Source organism: Zalophus californianus, chromosome 8, assembly GCF_009762305.2.
Source record: "Zalophus californianus isolate mZalCal1 chromosome 8, mZalCal1.pri.v2, whole genome shotgun sequence".
NCBI classification, from domain to species: Eukaryota; Metazoa; Chordata; class Mammalia; order Carnivora; family Otariidae; genus Zalophus; species Zalophus californianus.
In genome coordinates this window covers 112,337,141-112,357,834 of record NC_045602.1, presented here as the reverse complement: position 1 = coordinate 112,357,834, position 20,694 = coordinate 112,337,141, and the positions used below count along the sequence as shown (strand labels likewise).

At 53.9% G+C, this 20,694-nt stretch overlaps 1 protein-coding gene across 3 annotated transcripts in view; it reads right to left on the bottom strand.

Annotated features, from left to right (window-relative positions):
• The window catches only part of ANGPT4 (angiopoietin 4), a 42,880-nt gene extending 34,547 nt beyond the window's left edge, over positions 1 to 8,333 (bottom strand). For all 3 annotated transcript variants that reach the window (XR_003524488.2, XM_027620764.2, XM_027620763.2), the window contains exon 1: positions 7,811 to 8,333. Coding sequence is in view for 2 of the 3 variants with exons in the window: in XM_027620764.2 (XP_027476565.1) it covers positions 7,811 to 8,119 (309 nt within the window). In the remaining variant the exon portion in view is untranslated. The remainder of the gene's footprint in view (positions 1 to 7,810) is intronic.
• Positions 8,334 to 20,694: the final 12,361 nt, after the last annotated feature.

Genomic DNA, 20,694 nt, shown 5'->3' with positions numbered 1-20,694 from the left:
ATCACACAAGGCACGATGTGGAGAAGCTGCGGCTGAATTCCTGGGCTCGCTCCCAAGTGGACTCCCTCGCTGCGCTGTGCGCTCCAGGCATGTCAGCCATCCCCGGCCCCGCGCGTCTCTTCCTCTGTGCCAGGCACTGGCCCCGGCCCTGCGCGTGCGCTAATTCATGTAATCACGATAACCTGCAAAGCGGCTTCTATAGTTTCCCCATTTCACGGATCAGGAAACTGAGGCACAGAGTGGCAAAGTGATTGAGAACACACAGCCAACAAGCCGTGGAGCAGCTGGGATTCAAACTGAGTCGGTGGGAGGGGAGGGCAGTTCCAAGGTCCACGCTCTGTCTCTGTGGGATTTACTCTGGGCTCTGGCCAAGGATGGGGGGTACAATAGTGAGGATGCCCAAGTGGAGGTTCTGGGTCCCCTCGGCTTTCAAGAGCTGCCGATGCTGGCTGAGGTGCTAACCAAATCTTCTCTGGCAGAAGAGCCTTCCAGAAGCCCTCGGTGGCTGAGGGGCTCATGGGGAAGGGAAAAATCTAGCATCGCTGAGTTTCTCTTGGGGCCAGGGGCCTCTCAGTTCCGCAGGCCCCAGCTGGGTGTCCGGGGACCAGGTCACAACGGACCTGTCTGGTTTATTAGCCAGGAACCTGGTCTAAGTGCCCAGCGTGTGGGTTTGGGCAGCAGACTGCCTGAGGGTTAAATCTGACCTCACCCTTTCTGGCCGTGTGACCTGGGGCAAGTCACCTAACCTCTTGGTGCCTCAGTTTCCTCATCTGTTAAGGGGCAAACGATCTTGTTCCAGAGGCTCGCTGTGAGAATCAAACGCGGGAATTCTCACAGGGCAAGTAGGACGGTGTGGGGCATACAGTAAGTGCTCAATACACACTGGCCTTAAATTCTGTTATCTTCCTTTTAACCTAGGCTCTCTCTAGGAGGCAGTGGGGGAGTGTTTGGAGTTTCACTTTACGGAGGAACCAGCTGATGCAGGTGGCTTCCCCGGGGTCCCACAGCTGGTCAGGGGCACCACTGGGACAAAACCCCCCGACTCTGGGGCCATTCCAGACATTTCAGAGCTGACTCTGAGGTTAAGCAAATGCTCCAAGGCCAGAGGTGCAGACTTAGGGGGCTGACCTGGGGCCCGTGTTCTCATATTTCCTGCCCTAGAAGACGATGGGGAGAGGGTCTGTGTGCGTCCCAGCCCCGCTGAGCTGTGGGGCCTCGGAGGAGAGAGCCAGAAACGTGCATGGCCCTGCCCCCATGGGATGGCCTGGCCGGAGGAGCTTGAACAAATAAACCTGTCCCTCTGGGGGAAGCTGTTGGGGGCGGGGGGAGGAAGCTGCTTGAGGGCCAATTCCCCCGTGGCTCCTTCTGTCATCCCTAGGCCAAGGGCATCTGTGCCAGCCAATTCTAGGCTCCCTTCTTGGAAAAATAACCCCATTTCTCCAAGAAGCAGATGCTGTTCTTCCCCCCACCCCCACCCTCCCAGCCCCACACTGCTTAGAAAGCAGCCAGCAGTGAGGTTAGGAAACCAAACCCCAAGACATTCTGTTCGGCAACTGAGATTCATTTCTTGTTTGGATAACCGAAGGCCGAAAATGCCAAGAATTTACGGGCAGCTTGGGGAGGCTGGGGCAGCTGGGAGTCCCGGGCCAGTTTGGGAGGGTCTTGGGCTGGGCCAGGAACCCACGCTACGCTCTGCTGGATGCGCTTTTGACCCACATCCAGCCAGGCAGGGCCTCGCAAGCGCGGAGCTGAGGTCTTGAGTTCTTCTGAGATTTGGCGTCGGGGATCTGGAGTGAGCAACAGAGGCTGGGGGCAGTGCCAGGTTGGGAGGCTCCCGTCCAGCCCCTCCTCCCTCCCCACTTGGCTTTGGCGTGCAGAGAGGGAAGAGAAAGAGGGTCCAGCTGAGCACCCTGGCCGAGGGGTGGGCACTGGCCATTGGCTTGGGGGTCCTGGGTCCTCCGGGGTGGACAGAGCCTGTGGACACCCAGGAAGGTAGAGACAGGAAGGCCGGCTGGCCCAGGGAGCGGGGAGGGAAGAAGGATCTGAGAGAGAGACAGGGAGAGACCTCGGGGAGAGGCCACCAGACAGGAGAGAGAGCCACCGAGTGACAGAGACACCCACAGAGTTAGAGGCTGTGTCAGGGCCACGGTGAAGGCCCCAGGAGAGCGACCCACAAGAGGCAAAGGGACACAGAGATAAAAGGGAGAAGCAGAGACACGTGGGGAGGTGGGCGGAGAGGGTCAACTGTCACTGGGATGGGGAGAGAGCCGAAGGCCCCACGGTTTTGGGGTTTGAGGTCTGCCTTGCCCCTGGGACTCCAGCAGCTGAGAGGAAGTTGGGCCACCCTCGGGTGCTGGGGGTGGGCCAGGGAGCCTGCGTGCTTGTGTCTGGCCCAGGTTTCCCTGGTCTCCTCATCTATAGAATGGGTCCTGCAATGGGAGAAGGCAGAATAGGGCACTTTCTGGCAGAGACTGGGATCAACTCAGGGGATGACAGTAACAAGAGTGACCCTTCACTAAGCACCTGTTCTTTCCCAGCTCTGCTTCTCTTCAGCCCACGTCAAACTCTCTCATTATGCCAATGAGGCACTGAGTGCGGGGCCAGCGCTAGGTCACGCGGGCAGTGAACCCAGGAGGCCACATGACTCTCCACTGCGCTGCACAGCCGGCTGGGGAAGCCCCCCCACCCCGAACCCCGCTGGCTCTGTCCGCCCACCCCCTCAACATTCTTGGCTGCAGCTTTCCACCCAGATGAGGGGTGGAGCAGAGCCAGGAGCTGATGTGCGGCCCACCGATAGCCGACTCCAGACGTGAGTCATTAGGGCAGAGGCTTTCCAGGGGAAGGGAGGAGGAGGAGAAGAGAGGAGGTGGAGGAAGGGGAGAAGAGTAGAAGGAAGAAGTGGGGTAGGGGGTGGGGTACAGGGGAGGGGAGTGAGGAAGGGGGAGAGGGAGCAGCCCCCCACCCCATGCACCCTAAGCATAGGCAGGAGGACACCAGCCATGGCCAGCTCCATGCTGGGAGAAGAGAGGGAATGTCTGGGATTCAGGAATTCTGAGGCCCTAGGGAACACCCCACCATCTCTCAGGTCTTGCCTCCCCCACCTCCCTGGCCCCCTCCAGAGTCAGGAGAAAGGACCTGGAGTTTGGAGTGAGAGTCCAGGCTAGCTGTCACCGCTGGGTGACTCCAGCAAGTCCCTTCCCCTCCCTGGCCTGTTTCCTCACCTGTGTTCGGCGGGGGGGGGGGGGGGGGGGGGGGGGTGACAGGGGCTGGAGCCAGGGGCATGGGCTGAGCTCGTACTGGCCACTGGCGGCTTGCAGCAGGGAGGGGCTCCCCTGCACCCACCCTGGTGATTGGAATCTTGCTGAGAGCTCGGTCTGGGGAGGCCAGTCCTCTCCGCTCATCCCAAGTAATCCCTAATGGCAATGGTGGTGATGACGATGCTTCTACATCAGAATATTCTGAAACTCATTTTTTTTCTCCTCTGGGATGTTACTGCAGAAACCAAGAAGAGTCCTTCGAGTTTCAAAGACTCAGATATGCCCAGCCCAAAGGGCATGAAAGGGGCATTCAACCAAGAGCAAACACCCACTTGGACCCCCGCAGAGACCAGGCAGGACTGCGGAGCCCTAGAGAACACCAGCACGGACGAGTGACATTCCCAGCCCCAAGGTTATTGGACTGGGGCCATTGGACTGACTTGTCTGAGGTTGAGCTGCCCTCACCCGGCAGCGCCGGGCTCAAACTAGAGATGCAGTTGAATGAAGTAAAAGCCCATTGATCCACCACTTCTGGTGCGGTGTTCACGGAGCACATGCTCTGCCCGGACAGCAGGCTGAGAGCAGCGTGGGAGCCGCCTCAGTGGTCCTCCCGGCCATCCCCCCGCGTGTTGCCATTTGCTCCACTTTGCAGATGGGGAAACTGAGACTTGCTCCTCTGCAGCCACGTGGCAAGTGCCAGACCAGGATGTGAACTCAGGTCGGCCTGGCGCTCTCTGCCCAGTGGTGCCCCATGGACATCTGGAGAGGACATTGCACTTCAGGCTGAAGAGGTGGCCCGGGAGACCTGACCTGAAAGCCACTGGTTTAAATTCATCCTTTGGCTCAGCCAGTGTTGCCCGAGCACCAGGCACCCGGGGGAGTCACGGAGGGATGAGCAGGTGAGGCTTGGGGTAGAGAAGCCAGCGGGGAGGTGACAAGGCTTGAGCAGGGTGGCAGCTGGGGAGACAAGAGGAGGCACCACAAGGAAAGAGGCCAAGGCCACAGGAAGGGCGGGACCTGCTGCCTGGGGGCAGGTGGGCATGGACACCCCAGGGCTGCAGAAGGCCTTAAACAGAGACAGGTAGGCAGGGAGGGAAGAGCTGAGTGTCAGGCAGCTTCGGGGTTAAGGCACCATGGCCTCTCAGAGGGGAGACATCTGCGGGGTCAGGGTCATGGATTTGGGGCTCAGGAGACCATCAGATGCCGATTTGGTGTCATCATGGGCCAGATGGGAGACAGTGCCGCAGGAGCGGTGGGGGCAGCCCTGGGGACAGTGTCATCAAGCGTGAGAGGAAAGGAAGAGTGGGAACAGAGTCCTAGGAAACACTGGCATTTCAGGGTGGGGGAGGCCCGGAGTGACGGGAGGGACTCAGGGACATTCATGCATCTGTGCGTTTGTTCACTCCACAGACGTGTATGGAGTCCCTGCTCTGTGCCAGGCACTGTGCTAAGCTCTGGGCACTCAGTAGTGAACAAAGCGCCTATGATCTTTGCTCTCTTGGAGCGCGCAGATCAACAGAAGTGCTTTAAGAATGGGGAGTGAGAAGTGCTAAGACAGAAAACCAAAGCTGGGTTGAAGGGATATAGAGTGACGGAGGGAGGGTGGCTGTTTTAAATGGAGTAGACAGGGAGAGCCTCTCTGAGGAGGTGACATTTAAGCAGAGATCTGAGGGAGGTTGAGTGAGCCATGTGGGCATCTGGGAGGGGAGATGTTCTAGGGACTAAGGATTTTTGCTTTTATTCCAAAGAGATGGGAGCCCCAGGAGGGTTTTAAGCAGAGGAGGGACAGGATCTAACTTAGGATCCCTCTTTCTGCTCAGGGAATGGACTGTGGGGGCCAGGGTGGAAATAGGGAGCCCAGGGCGGCTGCCATGATGACTGTCCAGGTAGGAGATGGAGGTGGGTGGTGCAGCGTGGGGCTGTGGAGGGAGAGAAAGCCGTTGGGAGGTAGGTCAGAGGAGGTGTGTTTTGTGGCCGAAGACTTGCTGATGGAGACCGTTTCTGGAAAGATGGTACTGGTCAGCAACATTAAATTTGTCAGGAGATCAAGTATTATGGAGACTGAGCCGTGGCCATTGCATGCGGGAGGTGGCATGTGGGACGTGACTTTTGGGGGAAGGAGTACATGGGATGTGAGGAAGTGGAGGCAGAGTGTGTGGACTTCTGAGAGCTAGGCCAGAAGTCAGAGAGGGTGTGGGTTGGAGAAGAGGCCTGTTTCCTCTACTCGTCCTTACTCTACTTCTTTTTTTTTTTTTTACCATGGGAGATACTTGGACGGGATCAAACACTGAGGGGAAGAATCAGCAGAGGGGGAGCACAGGGGGGGATAGTTGGCTTGGAGAAGTTCAGGGGCTGCAGGGGGATGGGATCTGCATCCTAGGAAGGAGCAGTGGGCCTTGGCCCATGGAGGAACCTCTTCTTTCTGAGCTGGAGAAAAGTCCTGGGGACTGGTGGATGCATGGGTGAACCTGCAGGTGTGGGAGAGGCAGCTGAAGGGCGGCTCTCCCTTTGTCCCCATTTCTCACTGAAGCAGGGGATCGTTGGTCTGGTGAGAGGATGGGGGGTAGTAAAGATGGAGGCTTGAGGAGGAGGTGATGTTTGGAGTGACCCTCACGGAACGGGAAACACACAGATTTCCGGGCAGCATGGAGCCCCCAGTGGGTTGGCTCCAGTGTGTGAGGACAAGAACTTCCTCGAGGGGCCTTGGGGTGGGATGGTGGCAGACTGGCAGTGCTGCAGGGCAGGTGGGTGGGAGGGCAGGTGGGCAAGGGACTATGGGACGATGGTGAGTGGGGGGTTGAGGTCAGGGCAGGAATAAGGCAGGAGGTTAAGTGTGCGTGCACGTGAGTATACATGCAAGAGTGTGCAAAGCAGGTTGGTTAGTTACGTGTAGGGCAGTGTCTCCACCTTGGGGATGGATAAACCCAGGTGTGCTCAAGGCAATCCTTTGGAAAACAGAGGAAACTACCAGAACTTCAATTTACATGATTTTGTATGTCATCATTTTGAAAATGGAAGGTTCCATTTCATTTTGTTTTACTCCCTGTACTTACATGAATATGGGTACATGTGCAAAGAATATTAAATAAATGTGCACATATCAGGGGAGTGGATGTTGTTTGATGATTAGGCACGTGATCTGAAAAGTTTGGAAACCAAGGAGTAAGAAGACACTGCCCCTTGGAGAGGTACCCTGTCACTTGCTGTGTGCTGTTTAATACATCCGAAGGCTCTAGGAATCAGGCCACTTCCCTCCACCCCTTGCCGCAGCTCAGACCGTCCCCTGCACCTGGGCCCTGGGTCTCATTCTCTCCTTTGGTTGCTTCCACTTAGGGGCTCCTGCCAGCCCTGTCTTGGAACCCACAGGACACCTTTCCTGCCCCCAGGCCTGTGCAGGGCCACGCCGGCTTCGTTCATCCGTGTACTCAGTGCCTTGTCGAGGGCCTGGCACACAGCGGGTCCTCAGAGTGTTTGCTGAAAGACTGAGGACAGAAGACTCTAGAGCGGTCCGGGCCTTGGGCCAGAGTAGCCTGGGGTGTCCTCAACTCCTCACTCTCTGCCACCCCGTCCCTGGTTCATTAGCAGGGCAATTAGCCCCCCTGCAGAATAAAGCAGGTTCTCCCCAGCCTGGTCCCGCTCCATCCAAGCGTCCATCCCCTCTTGCCTGACAGCTGAGCAGGCTCCTCCTCGGGCTCCCAGCATGCACCCTGCCCCCAACACTGTATTTTGTTCAGAACAAATCAGCTGTGTCTCCTCTCCAAGGCCTGCACTGGCTCCTGAGATGCTCAGAGCCAGAGCCAGAGTCCTCCCAGTGGCCCCCAAGGCCTGGCGCCACCTCCCTCTCCTCCCCTCCCCTCTCAGATCTGCTCGCTTGCCCCTCTCTCCCCTCCTTCTCTGCTCCAGCAGCACTGGTCCCCGCCACCCGTTCCCCAGGCACCCTGACTGCATTCCCACCTTGCAGCCTTTGCACATGCTGGCCCCTTTATAGCGAACGCCCTCCCCGCAGGTACCCGTATCGGCTGCTCCATTACCTTACTTGTTCTCTGGGTTCAAACATCACCTCCTCCAAGAAGCCCTCTCGGATTCTCTGACCTCAAATATCCAACCCGTCACTGCTTGCCCTCTTCCCTCCATTTTGCTTCACCATCTGACATAGCAGATATTTATCGCTCATCTCTTTATGGCCTCTTTCCCCCACCAGGCCAGCAGGGGACGTATTGTTCTGTTTACTGTTATATCCCTGGCACCCAGGGTGGGCCAGGCCCGGGATCAGAGCTCAGCGGATTTCAGATTTCGCTCAGATGAGGAAATGAATGGCTGTGAGGCAGCCAGTTTTCCAGCTCTGATCCCGCCTCGTCTTGCTGTGTGGCATCAGGGCCATCCCCGTCCCTCTCTGTTCCTCATTACCCCAATCTGTACAGTTCAGAGACATGAGTTTGATCAGCCTGGCCTTTGTGCCGGGGAAGGCCTCTGGGGAGGACGCCCCACCTATCCGTCGGGACAGGCCCCCCCTGCCTCCCCCCACCGCGCCTCTGCAGAGGCCCAGCCCTTACCTTCTGCAGCCACTGTGTGTTGTTCTCCAGCACCTTCTCCAGCTGTCGCACTCGCTGGGCCGGCCAGTCGGCTAGGTTCAGCGCAGCTGCCGGCGAGTCCCTCTGCAGGCTGTTGGAGCCCCCGAAGGCCTCTGGCTCCGGCGGGCAGGGCTCCGGCTCGGGCAGCACGAAGGTGTAGCTGCACTGGCCGTGCTGGACGCGGTGTGCCCGGCGGCGCCCGCCCGCCTCCTGCCCCCTCCGCTGGGCCACAGTGGCGGCGGCCACGACGAGGAGGAGGCCGCCCAGCAGCATGGCTGGCCGGGAGAGCATCCGGAGATGTGGCGAGGGCGAGGGCTGTGGGCTCAGAGCTCCCGGGGCGCTCCGCCTGCCCACCGCCCGGCTCCCTGCCCAGGAGGGGCCACCGTGGCCAGCCGAGGACAGGCCTGTGTGCGGAGCCGCGGCAGCGACAAACCCCTGCTTGGCCGAGCTCTGTCCAAGCAGCTATTTATACTTGCTCCAAATACCACAGCTGCTCAGCTTCCTCCCACCGCCTCTGCTCCCCGCCCCGCAGACACCCCCACACCTCGAATCTTCCCCCCTCTCCCTTCCTTCCTCCTCGTTCTTGCCAGGGCTGCCCTGTCCCCGCACCGGCCCTGCTCGCCTCGCTTGGCCTGGCCTCTGAGTTCTTTTAGTATCCAGTGGAGGCCTGGCCTCCCTGTGGGAAAGAAAACAACACACACACACACACACACACACACACACACACACACACACACATGCACGCACCAAACCCCCAAAGCTGCCTGCTTCAGAAAACCAAACGCAACTGAACCCTCTCTTCCTGTCTCTGTCTCTCTCCAACCTCCCCCCACCAAGGCTGGGATCTCAAGTTTCAGCTCCCCTTCCCCTTCCTTCTCCCCCCCTACCATCCCCCCTCTGATTCCATGTTAGTGCTTGGAATACAAGCGAACTGACCCCCAGAGAGAGCAAGCGGTGGGGGGGGGGGGCAGAGGGTGAGGCTGGGGAGGAGGCAGCAAGTCCAAACTGTTTCTAGAGACAGAGAAAATCCTTGGGAGGCCAGGGAAGTGGGCGCTCTAGCCGGGAGCTGGCTCCGGTCCTCCCTTCTCCCTTGGGGCCTGGGGGGTTGTTGTGCCCTGGGGTGGCCCTGGCTCAGCAGTTGCGACACTAATGAGAGGCTGTCCTGTCCTGGGGCAGATTGTTCTAGGACTGCCTTTGGCCGGAGTGGGGACAAGGATTGCAGGAAGAATAGCTTGGGGTAAAGTGGTCTCTGCTAGCCCTGGAGTCAGAGGGAGCTGCCTCTAAATCCTGCTCCCCAGCCTCGGGCCCTTGGGTGGGTGGCTGAGTTTCTCTGTGCCTCCATACACTGATTTGTAAGCTGGGTAACTCCCGTCTCTTACGTGATGAATGTACATGAGTCCTCCCCTTGGAAACTGAGGAATATTTGATTTATTAATTTACCTGTTTACTGGTTTAAATCCTGGCTATACCAGCTGTGTGACTTTGGGCAAGTCACTTAACCTCTCTGTGCCACTGTTTCCTCTCCACAAAGGGAGGAAAATGTTACCACCCGCTTCAGAGGGTGAAAATTAAGTGAGTTAGAGCAGGAATGGCAGAGGTTGAGCACAAAATAGATACTTTGTACTGCTGTGATCAGCCTCACAGTTACTATGTATCTTGCTCCCCCCAGGAATGTAAACCCCTTGGGGGCAGGACTTGTTTTGGGGTGTCGCAGTCGCTGGGTGGCAGATACCCAGGAGTGCTGGCGCCTTTCCCGGGTCTGCTGTCTTCCGTCCTCTTCTGTTGCTTTTCCTAGAGCGCGGGCCCGTCCAGCTGTTTGGTATTGTTTTTTTTTTCCCTTTGTTTTTCCAAATCCTATGGAGTTTTGAATAGGGTAGCCTGCTTGGGGGCAGCGGGAACCAGGGGCTCATCCGGGTGATTGAGAACTTTAAACCAGGTGTGTGGGGTTTTGGCAGGAAAAGGAAAGGCAGCTGGTTATCGGCCACCAGCATTCACTGAACTTCCTGTGTGCTCAGGACTCTGCTTGCCCACCTCTGCCTCAATTGTCTCGACTGTAAATGGGGTCATACCACCCCTGACCTTGTGAAGAAGGAGTGTGCGAATGCAGGTCAGGAGTCTATCCTGGTGCCTGACACAGATGAGCCCAGAGTAAGGGGCGACTATCATGAGGATTGTATTGGTTGAGCCACATGGTATGAGCCCAACAAGGCCGGTGTCATCATTATTCCCATTTTACAGAGGAGAAACCTAAACCCAGAGCAGGAGGGTGATTTGCCCAAAGTCACACAGCCTGGAGGTGCTTGACCTGGAGCTGGGGCAGGAGGGTAGTCTCTGCTGCCAGGTGGGTCTGGAGCCCATCTCACTTCCCCCCGCTTATCCCTCAGGGCAGTGCAGGAGCCCAGCCTCCACGTGCTTCCCCCTGCCCCAGCTCAGTCCCCTCCTCTGTCTACTGCAGGGAGCATCTACACCACCTCAGGGAGGAGTGGAGCTCCCCTCCCCCACATACATACCCAGGCCATGCATTTAATCTTACTGACTGAAAAAATGAATGTAATTTTCTTCCCAAGGTCCCATTATTATGTGAATGGCTCTCTGTACAGAAGAGGAAACAGGAATACCTGTTCACTGGAGAAATGTGGGTAGGATCAAAAGAAGAGTTCTGGAAAGCTTGGGAGATGACCCTGGCAGCCTCTGCACCTTTATTTCAGCACCTCTTTCTCACCTAGGGCCTTTGCACATGCCGCTTGCTCTGTCCAGAGCACTGTGGTCCATCCACCCCCACCTTTCAGTGTTCCCGTTACCGTGGCTGTCAACCAATTACCCCAAAACTTAGTGTCTTAAAACAAAAATAACCATTTCTTATCTCTTAGGGTTTCTGTGGGTCAGGAATTCGGGAGCAGCTCAGCTGGGCCATCATTGAGGTTGCAGTTGCATGGTGGCTGAGTGAGGGTCATCCCGAAGGCTTCTTCCATCACCTGTTGGCACCTCGGGTTTCCACCTCCCACCCCAGCTCCCTCGTGGTCTCCTCAGGTGTGTCTCCCAGCATGGTGGCTTCAGGTTTTTACATGGCCACTCGGGGCTACAAAGGCGCTTGTCCCTGGAGAGCCAGGTGGAAGTTACATAGTACTTCGTGACCTAGACTTGGGACTTTGCCACCGTCTATTGGTCAGGGTCTGCCCAGTTCAAGGCGGGGAATGTAGAGCCCACCTTTCGATGGAAGTCATTGTCCCAAGAAGAGCACACAGGACGGGAGGTGCATTGACATAGCCATCTCTGGGAATTGCTACGGGCAGGGAAATGGACGCGTGCTCAGCCCGGGCCCTGAGCCCTGTTCCCGTGGTAAATCAGAATCCCCTCTCATAGTCCCACCCTTTATCATAACCCTTCTCAAGGTGCTAAGAGGTGAATTACTTGTGTAATTACTCACCTTTTTTATTTGGTCCCAGCATTTGATATGTAGTATGTTCTCAATATCTGCTGAACGAGTGAATGAGTGAATGAATGAGTGAGTGAATGAATGAGTGAACGAGTGAATGAGTGAATGAATGAGTGAGTGAATGAATGAGTGAACGAGTGAATGAGTGAATGAGTGAATGAATGAGTGAGTGAAGGAGTGAGTGAATGCAGTGCTTGAGCTGGGCTCTGCCAGTCTGGCTGCTGTGAAGTGGGAGGCGGGGTCACCACGGAGCCTCCGTGGGGCGACACCAACAGAGCAAGCCCAGTCGACACAATCATGATAATGGCCTTGGGCAGATGGCCGATGGCCTTGGGCTGCAGATTCCTCATCCTCAGTCAGAGAGCATCAAACAGACTCTACCCACGCCTCCAGGAGAGGTGAGCTCTAGGGAAAGTTTACAAACTGTCAGGCTGCTGAGGATCTTTAAACACAAGTCCTCAAGACCGGTGTCCAAGGTAGTTGGGGCAAAATCTAGTCCGGAGGCAGAGGGTTTGCAAAGTCACCTCCCAGCCCTCAGGGAAATGGGAACCAGCCATTCCCATAAGCGGCAGCTGGTAGCAGGCAGGAGAGAGTCTGGCAGCAGGCCCCAGAAAAGGAACCTGAGAGACATCATCTGGGGTCAGTTGGCAAGCTCAGGGAGTGCATGTGCTGGTGCCAAAGGCAACACTGAACTTTGTACCTGGTGCTCTGCGCGGGGACTTGTGGCCCCGACCTCACATCTGAGCGCCAGACCCAGAGCCATCCTCCTGGACATGAACTTCAAGGTCTCAAACAGAACTCCCCATTTTCTATTCCCTCACTGCCCTAAGCAAACTTCTGGATTCTTCTGTCACTGGTAACTGCCCAACCTTCTCCAGGCACCTGGGACAGAAACCCGGGAGCAGGGCTGGCTTCATGGGTGTGCGACCCCTGCATTCACACAGAGGCCGTGCTTCGAAGGGCCACACACAGGTGTAAGGCTCTGCTGTCACTGTCTGGAGATTCTTAGTCAATTCTGAACAAAGGGTCCAGCACTTTCATTTTGCACTGGGCCCCTCGAATTATGTAGCTGCTCCTGCCAGGGAGTTAGGAGCCTCCCCAGCCCCGCCCCCCCAATCAGACCTGTTCTTCCAGGGAGCTCCTGTAACTCTTTCTCCCCCTGGCCCCTCTTCGCTATTCTGGACATGCCACAGTCAATCTGTCTGGTGGGAGGGGGGGCGGCGGGTATTCTGGCTCTCTCTCCTCCAGATGTATGCTTCATCTGCCTGGAGCTCAGTTTCCACTTCTGTTGAATCGGGTTGATGTTAGTGATGACCTGATAGGGTTGTTCCAAGGATGAAAAAGCTGATTGTTATAAAAGGCTTAACACAGAGCCTGGCACATACTAAGTGCTCAATAAATGACAGCCCAATAATGTCCTCATCCCGCCCCCCGCCCCCCCGCTGTCACTCTCCTAGGCAGGGCTGATTCATCTCTTGCCGAGGGGAGAACAAGAGCCTCAGACCTGAACTCTTGTTAATTCATCTTTGCTGCTGCAGCCGGAGTGATTGTTCCAAGACACAAATCCAGCCCCTGACCTCTTTGCCTTAACTCTTCAGTTTCAAACGCCAAACTTTTTAGTGGTTTAAAAATCCCTGTAGGATCTGGCCTCCAGCCTCATGGCTCTGTCCTTACGACTTTGCACCTCGTGACCAGGAGTTGGTTTTCCTTCCCAGCACCCTCTCTGCTCTCTCCAGCCTCTGGGCCTTTGCTCTTGCAGTTACCTCTGCTTGGACAAATCCTTTCCACCTGTATTCCCTGACTTCCTTCTACCTGTCTTTTGGGTCTTACCTCGGGCATCACCTCTTCCGAGAAGCCTTCCTACATTGGTCCCTACTTTATTGGGAATAGGCCCTCTACCTCTGGGATCCCAATGCTCCTTGCCTGTGTGTTCCCCACCAAAGCATCACCCTGCATTATAAAGTCTTGTTTGCAGACTTTGTCTAATCTGAAAACCCCTCCAGGACATTGACCACTTTTCCATTTCTGTGTCTGTGTCCTGTCCTTGGGCCAGGGTCATTAGTGGGTTCTCACTAGTGTTTGTTGAACGAATAGTCACCACTATCAGGTGGGGGCTGGAGCTGTAGTGCCAAAGTAGAGATTAAGGAAGTCACCCTTTCTAGGGCAGGGGCAGTAGGAAGTTTCTGTCTAGGGTCTTTTCTATTTGGGTCTTGCCTCCAAACATGAAACACACCCCCCCACCCAGTTTATTTTCCCTCTGCTAGCCTGTTGTTGCCATGGCACCAGAACATGGAGAAAATACTTATATCCACCTGGAGAATTTGGCTTTTGCTCAAATGGCTTAGGCAAAAAGAGAACTTGTTGGCCGATGTAACTGAAAAGTGTAGGGGTTTCTAGCTTCAGGCATAGCTGGATCCAGATGCTTAAATGATATCAGGAATCTTCTTTTCCCTCAGCTCCGGGACCCTATTTTCCTATTGGCTTAAATCTTTGATAGTTCCCACCACCATTACTCCCACCACTGGTGGCAACAATTCCAATCTATCAACTTAGCAACCCCTCCCGAAACAGAGTGCCCCTTTCCTGATGGTTCTTGGGAAAGTTCTGGCTTGGGTCACACGGACATTCCTGAACCAAATACTGTAGCCAGAGGGATGGGGTACTCTGGTCAGGCTGGGCCCTGTGCCCAGCCCTGAAGCCCTGGAGTAGGGTCAACCTCATGGGACCGAGCGGGATTGAGGGAAGGGTAGGGTGGTTCTCAAGGAAACCTGGGTAGAGTGACCAGAGGGACATGGGTATTGAGGGTGCAAAGCACCTCCCCATCCTGCCCACTCACCAAATGAACTGGCTTCCCCCGCTGCCACCGCAACCCCGAGCCAGTGGAGCCTTGGCATCACCAGGGATGCCATGGGTCCTTACATCCCGTTTAGCTTGTGAGAAAACACACCCAGAGGGGGAAGCAATTTGCCGAAAGTCGCACACTGGAATCTATTTTCTTGGAAGCACTGATCTTCCTGCTCCTGGGAACAGAGGTGGGGAAACGAGATCATTCCTGGAGAATCACGTGCCAATTTGGGGCTCCTTGAGTATTTGGATCCAAAGAAGATGAAGCCACAAGCCTGAGTCTCCCACTCTGGGCTTTACCTTTACCACCTAGCACTTCTCCCAGTCCCCTTCTTTTTCAGCTCCCTGCATTTCAGCACCCAGGGTGATAACGGAGGGTTGCACGTAGAGAAGCACAACGCGTCCCCAAAGGCTCTTGTATGCGCTGCGCTTGGCCCTGAAGACATCACCGGGGCATCTCAGGGGGCTGCTATGGTGGTGTGGCAAGTCCTGGCATGAGGCTCAGGGGCTGCTGACCACCTTGGGGATGGCCTGTCCATGCCCCAGGAGGTCGAGGGGCAGATCTCGTGGAGCAAGAGTCATGGTGTCTCTGTGAGACTTTCCACTCAGGACAACCGTTGGTTTGTCAGCTGCTTTCTGCTGCCACCCCAAACCCAGAACCACCACACAGTTCATGGATCAGAATGGACCCAAGGCTGGGTTTTGAGGTCACTCCTGTGACCCAGGCCTATCCTTCACTCTGGGCACTGAACCTTGATTCCTTGATTTGCCTTTAGTCAGCAAGACGCTGCTTCCTCATCTCTGAGAAGGGAGAACGGCCCCTGATTTGCAAGGTGTTGGAAGCGGGTGGGGGTATAGTAACTTCCGGTTACCTGTGCTGGGTAGCAAAGCACTCCAACACTTAGTGGTTTTCAACAAAGGCAACATGATGTTACTCATATATGCACAGTTTTGGCCAGGTTCAGTGGGGATGGCTGGACTGGACTCCATCTGACAGCGGCTGGTGCAGCTTGAAGGCTTGGAATCATCTGAAAGCTCATCCATTCATATCTGTGACTCAGAGGGGGCCGTCAGTGAGAATAGCTACAAGGGGGCATCCTCACGGCCTGGGGGCTGGGTTCCCAGGGCCAGCATCTCTGGGAATCAAGCAGAAGGCAAATGACCTTTTATGGCCGAGCCTCACAAATCACCCAGGGTCAGTCTTCTGCCTGCTATTCCGAGAGGCAGTAACAAAGCCCCACCCAATTTCAAGGGGAGTGGGAAGAGACTGCCTCTAGGTGGGGAGTGGTAAGGTTTCAGAAGAGCACGTGGGGGAGGAGAGATTGCTAGAGCCATCGTTTGAAAACACAGTCGGCCACAAGAGGGTAGGATGGGAAAATGTCATTTAAAGAATTCAGCACGTAGGTGCTCAAGAGTCGGTAGTGTTATTACCCTTGCTATTATTGGAAAGGTCCAGCATCTTTTGGCATGGAAATGTCCTTTAGACCTCTGATAGTGAAAGGTGCAGGAGGAAGTGGATTATTTCCATCAGGGCTGCCAGTGAAATTGACCCAGAAGTGCTCCGGGATTTGTCCAAAGTCCCACTGGGTGTATCCGCATCACGCGGTCTTAGCAAGATGGGCTCCCTTATGGCTGCCTCTGCGGTTAGCAACACTTGTCTCTCCCTGGGGCAACCACCCTGGCCTCAGTTTACCCTCTGAACAGGGGGAGTGTCCTGGCTCTGCCGTCCCAGAGGCTAAGGGGTCCAGCGGGGAGGACATGAACCCTCTTGGCTGCGCTGCTCAGCCTGGGCCACTAGCCTACCCATCCTTTCTCAGGCCCAGGGAGCTCGGCTGCCTCTGAACCGGACTCTGAGCCTGGGTCTGGCACTCACTCCAGGATGTGAAGAATGAGCCTGCTAGGTCAGAGGACAGATCTATTTTTGAACCTGGGACCCTGCGGAGGTCCAGAAGAGCCTGTGACCCAGAGAACCAACATGACCCTATATATTTTGTTTGTTTTTCTTAGGCAAGCACAGCATGTCCTTCATAGAAAAGTCAGAAAATGCATGTTAGCATGAGGGAAAAATAAACGGAGCTTGAATTGTCACCAGCCGGAGGCAAAGACCATTGCTCACATTTTGGAGTATTCCCCCTAATCATTTCCCTCTGTGTATAGATGCATGTATTTTGGGGGTGGGTTTTCTGGCACACACACACACACACACACACACACACACACACTGAAATATTCTCTAAATTGTGTTTTATTGTATTTTACTTATTTTTGGATTTACCTTTTGAAAAAAGAAATCAGAAACGTGCACAAGATATGATATGACCCTAAATACCCATCACTCTAAATGGGCACATGCCAGCATTTTGCATATTTGTTCGGGAGTTTTTAAAGAAGTAAAATATTATTGCACGTTAAGGTGGCATCTCTCCCATCCTGCTTCCCAGTCTCATTTTCTCTCCCTTCCCACCCATAGGTCCATATACATGTATCCATAAATAATGTATACTGTTTTTTTGCTTTCAAAATTCAAATATATGCTATTAAGATGTAAACAATGTTCTGCGTGCACACAGAACTGTTGAGTGCATTTTCCAGCTCTACCCAAATGACCCATATAGATCCTGTGTCTAGGTCACTCTCTTGTCATTGCTGTGCAGCATTGCAACATATAATTATATGACTCTTTATTTATCCAGCCCCTGGTAGATGGACATTTGGGTTGATTCAGTTCTCTCACTTCAAATGAGGCTCCTGTGGCTTTCTTACCCACGAGCCCTTGTGCCCATGATTAGATTGCCAAATTGTGCTTCTGAGCGGCTGCTGCGCCTGGTTACCTTCCGCCCGTGGGATATGAGGGCTTCTTTGCTCCACATTCTTGCTATCCCTTGGTATCACAGGCTTTACTCTGTGGAATCCGATGGCTGTGAAACGGTACATGTATTTAAGTATTTTCCTACTTAATATATTATGAACTGCTGTCCTCAGCAGACATTTCTTCTATAAGCGCATGCTTAATGGTGGCAAAAGCCTCTGCTGGGGCACTGCCATAATTTTCTTAACTGATTCCCTGTTGGTGGACACGGGGCTTTGTTTTCATGGTAGACTGCAAGACTGACCACAGATTCCTCCCATCCCTGTGAACACGCTCCTTTGCAATGTGACTTCCCAGCTCCTCCCACGAAGAGGCGGAGTCTATTTCCCCATCCCACGAATCTGGGTTTGCCCATGTGACTTGCTCTGGCCAATGAAACAGTTTCAAATGTGAGGCTCTGGAAGCTCGAAAGGGGCTGTGCGCTGGGGCTTGCTCTCTTGCTCACCCAGGACCCTGGGACCAGGGTGGGAATAAGCCTTGCTAACCTGCTTGAGACACCTGTGGTCGTGTCATCCTGTCCCCCAGCTGACGTTGGACCAACCCTAGGTCGGCGGTGAGGCCGTCCTAGACCACCCGGCTCAGACGAGAAGAATCGTCGAGTTGACCCACAGAAACATGGGGAATGATACATGTTTGCTGTTGGAAGCCACTGAAGTTCGAGAGCGGTTTGTTAGACAAACCTTATGGTGATAATAGCTCCATCAGCTCTTTCCTTCGCTCAGCTAATTGCTGTGAACATTGGGCTATTTACCCCTCAAAGTCATCGCGAAGATGGAATGAGACGGCATTTGTCAGTATCACAGGACAGGACTCAATATCCAGGGGACCCTCTTTCACATCCTGGTGGGCTGAGACGTGACTTGTGACCCACCTTATTTCCCCTTGGCTTTCCCTCCTGCTCTTCCTTATCTCAAACGGACCCATTCTTCCAGGTTTTCTGGACGGTACCAATATTTAAACGTAAATGTAATCGTGTAGACTTAAGTATCTAATGGCATTTGTAGGAACATCTCTAGTGCTGGATTCCCAGGTGTCCTATCCTTCGAGACACTCTCTCTTGAAGTCAGGCATGGCCATGTGACTTGTTTTGAGTACTGAATGTGAATGGTAACTTTTTTTTAAAGTACCATATTTTTTTATTATGTTATATTAATCACCATACATTACATCATTAGTTTTTGATGTAGTGTTCCATGATTCATTGTTTGTGCATAACACCCAGTGCTCCACGCAGAACGTGCCCTCTTTAATACCCATCACCAGGCTAACCCATCCCCCACCCCCTCCCCTCTAGAACCCTCAGTTTGTTTTTCAGAGTCCATCATCTCTCATGGATCCTCTCCCCTTCCGATATCCCCCCCCTTCATTCTTCCCCTCCTGCTATCTTCTTCTTCTTTTTAACATATATTGTATTATTTGTTTCAGAGGTACAGATCTGTGATTCATCAGTCTTACACAATTCACAGCGCTCACCATAGCACATACCCTCCCCAATGTCTGTCACCCAGCCACCCCATCCCTCCCACCCCTCACCACTCCAGCAACCCTCAGTTTGTTTCCTGAGATTAAGAATTCCTCATATCAGTGAGGTCATATGATACATGTCTTTCTCTGATTGACTTATTTCACTCAGCATAACACCCTCCAGTTCCATCCACGTCATTGCAAATGGCAAGATCTCATTCCTTTTGATGGCTGCATAATATTCCACTGTGTATATATACCACATCTTCTTTATCCATTCATCTGTCGATGGACATCTTGGCTCATTCCACAGTTTGGCTATTGTGGACATTGCTGCTATAAACATAGGGGTGCACATACCCCTTCGGATCTCTATATTTGTATCTTTGGGGTAAATACCCAGTATTGCAATTGTTGGATCATATGGTAGCTCTATTTTCAACTTTTTGAGGAACCTCCATACTGTTTTCCAGAGTGGCTGCACCAGCTTGCATTCCCACCAACAGTATAGGAGGGTTCCCCTTTCTCCACATCCCCGCCAACATCTGTCCTTTCCTGACTTGTTAATTTTAACCAGTGAACGGTAACTTTTAAGAAACGTGATGCTTTGTGCTTCCTTCCCTGACTGCAGAGAATAAGGAGCCTTGTGTTAAGATAGCATCTGCCACTAAAATGGTCGAAATCTTGTGAGGGTTCGATCAGCTCACCTAATGCTCTTCATTGGACTAGAAGCACGAGAAAGAAAAATATTCTTTCTTGTGTTGTGCTGTTTGTCATGGCAGCCTAGCCTGTTTTGGGTTGAACTCTGTTCCCCCCCAAATATATGTTGAAATCCTAATCCCCAGAATGTGGCCTTATTTGGGGAAATGGGTAATTAGTTAAGATGAGGTCATACTGAAGTAGGTTTGCCCTTAATCCAAGAGGCCTGTTGTCCATATAAGAAGATGGTGTGAAGATATGAGGGCGGAATGCCATGTGAGGACAGAGGCAGGGACTGGAGAGATGTAGCCACAAGCCAAGGAACTGCAAGGATGGGGGGAGATCACCAGAAGCCAGCGAGAGGCAAGGGAGCATTCTATCCGGAGTCTCAGACGGAACATGGCCTCACCTCCGGAGCTGAGAGCGAATCCATGTCTGTGGTTTTCAGCCACCTAGTCGGCTGGACTCGGTTATGGCGGAAACGAATGCCCTGACATACTCTGGCTGATACAACCATCGGTGATGGCAGCCCCTTTCAGTCCCGGCACCCCTGTGTCTGTTTAGTGACACTTTCTGTGCCCCAGGTGCATGCTCAGTACTCAGCATACAGAATCCATTCATTCATCTTTGTTACTTATGGTTTACCTATTTATGGTCCTTACTGTGCGCCTGCCACATGCCTGGCACTTCCCTCTAGGTGCTGGGGAAGCCCACTGAACCACACAGTCCTGGCAGTCACATAGCTGGCAGACTAGAGGGGTAGACACTGAGCAGGATGACTAAGTGAGTGTGTGTTTGGCTTCACTGAGGAGGTGGCCCTTGGCCAGAGACTGAAAGGAGGCCTCACAGGTCCAGCCCTGAAGATTTGGTGGCCCTCTGCCTGGACTTCTCTTCCAGAAGGGGAAGGAGAAAATGTAGCAAGTTCATGGGCGAGGACACCAAGGAGCAATTAAAAATGAAGTCGTAGGAGAAAGATATTTATGATGCACTGTTAAAAAACCACTTCAGCCAAGATTTCTTAGATAGGACACAAAAACAGAAATCATAAAAGATAAGACTGGTCCATTGAACTTCATCAAAATGTATGTATGTGTGGTGGTGTCGAGTTCCTCGGGCGCAAGGTCAGGAGGCAGCTTCCAGCAGAGGGTGTAGCCCAGGCCCGGAGTAGGGAAGGAGCCGTGAAGAAGGAGCACTTGGTCTGCTCTCTTGAAAGAATTGAACGAATTGAATTGCCATCCCCCTCCATGGCCTTAGCCTGGGAGGAGGAGATGAGATGCCTGGACTGGAAGCTCCAAGTGTTTGGTCATCTTGGCCATGGGGGACCCCCACCCTACCTCTCTGTCCCAGACCCTGGTCTCCCTCACTGCCCCACACTATAACATGACCCTCCCCCCCAAACCTGTCCAGGCCTTGGAACAGCCCATTGGAATCCCTTTTGTTTGAGGCCCTCCTCAAGCCCAAAGGCATGTCCTACTTCCTGACACAGAGCTTCCTACCTCCAGCTCAGGTGAACTTGGCCCCTGTCCTTGGCTGGAAACTTGCTTTCTACAAGTC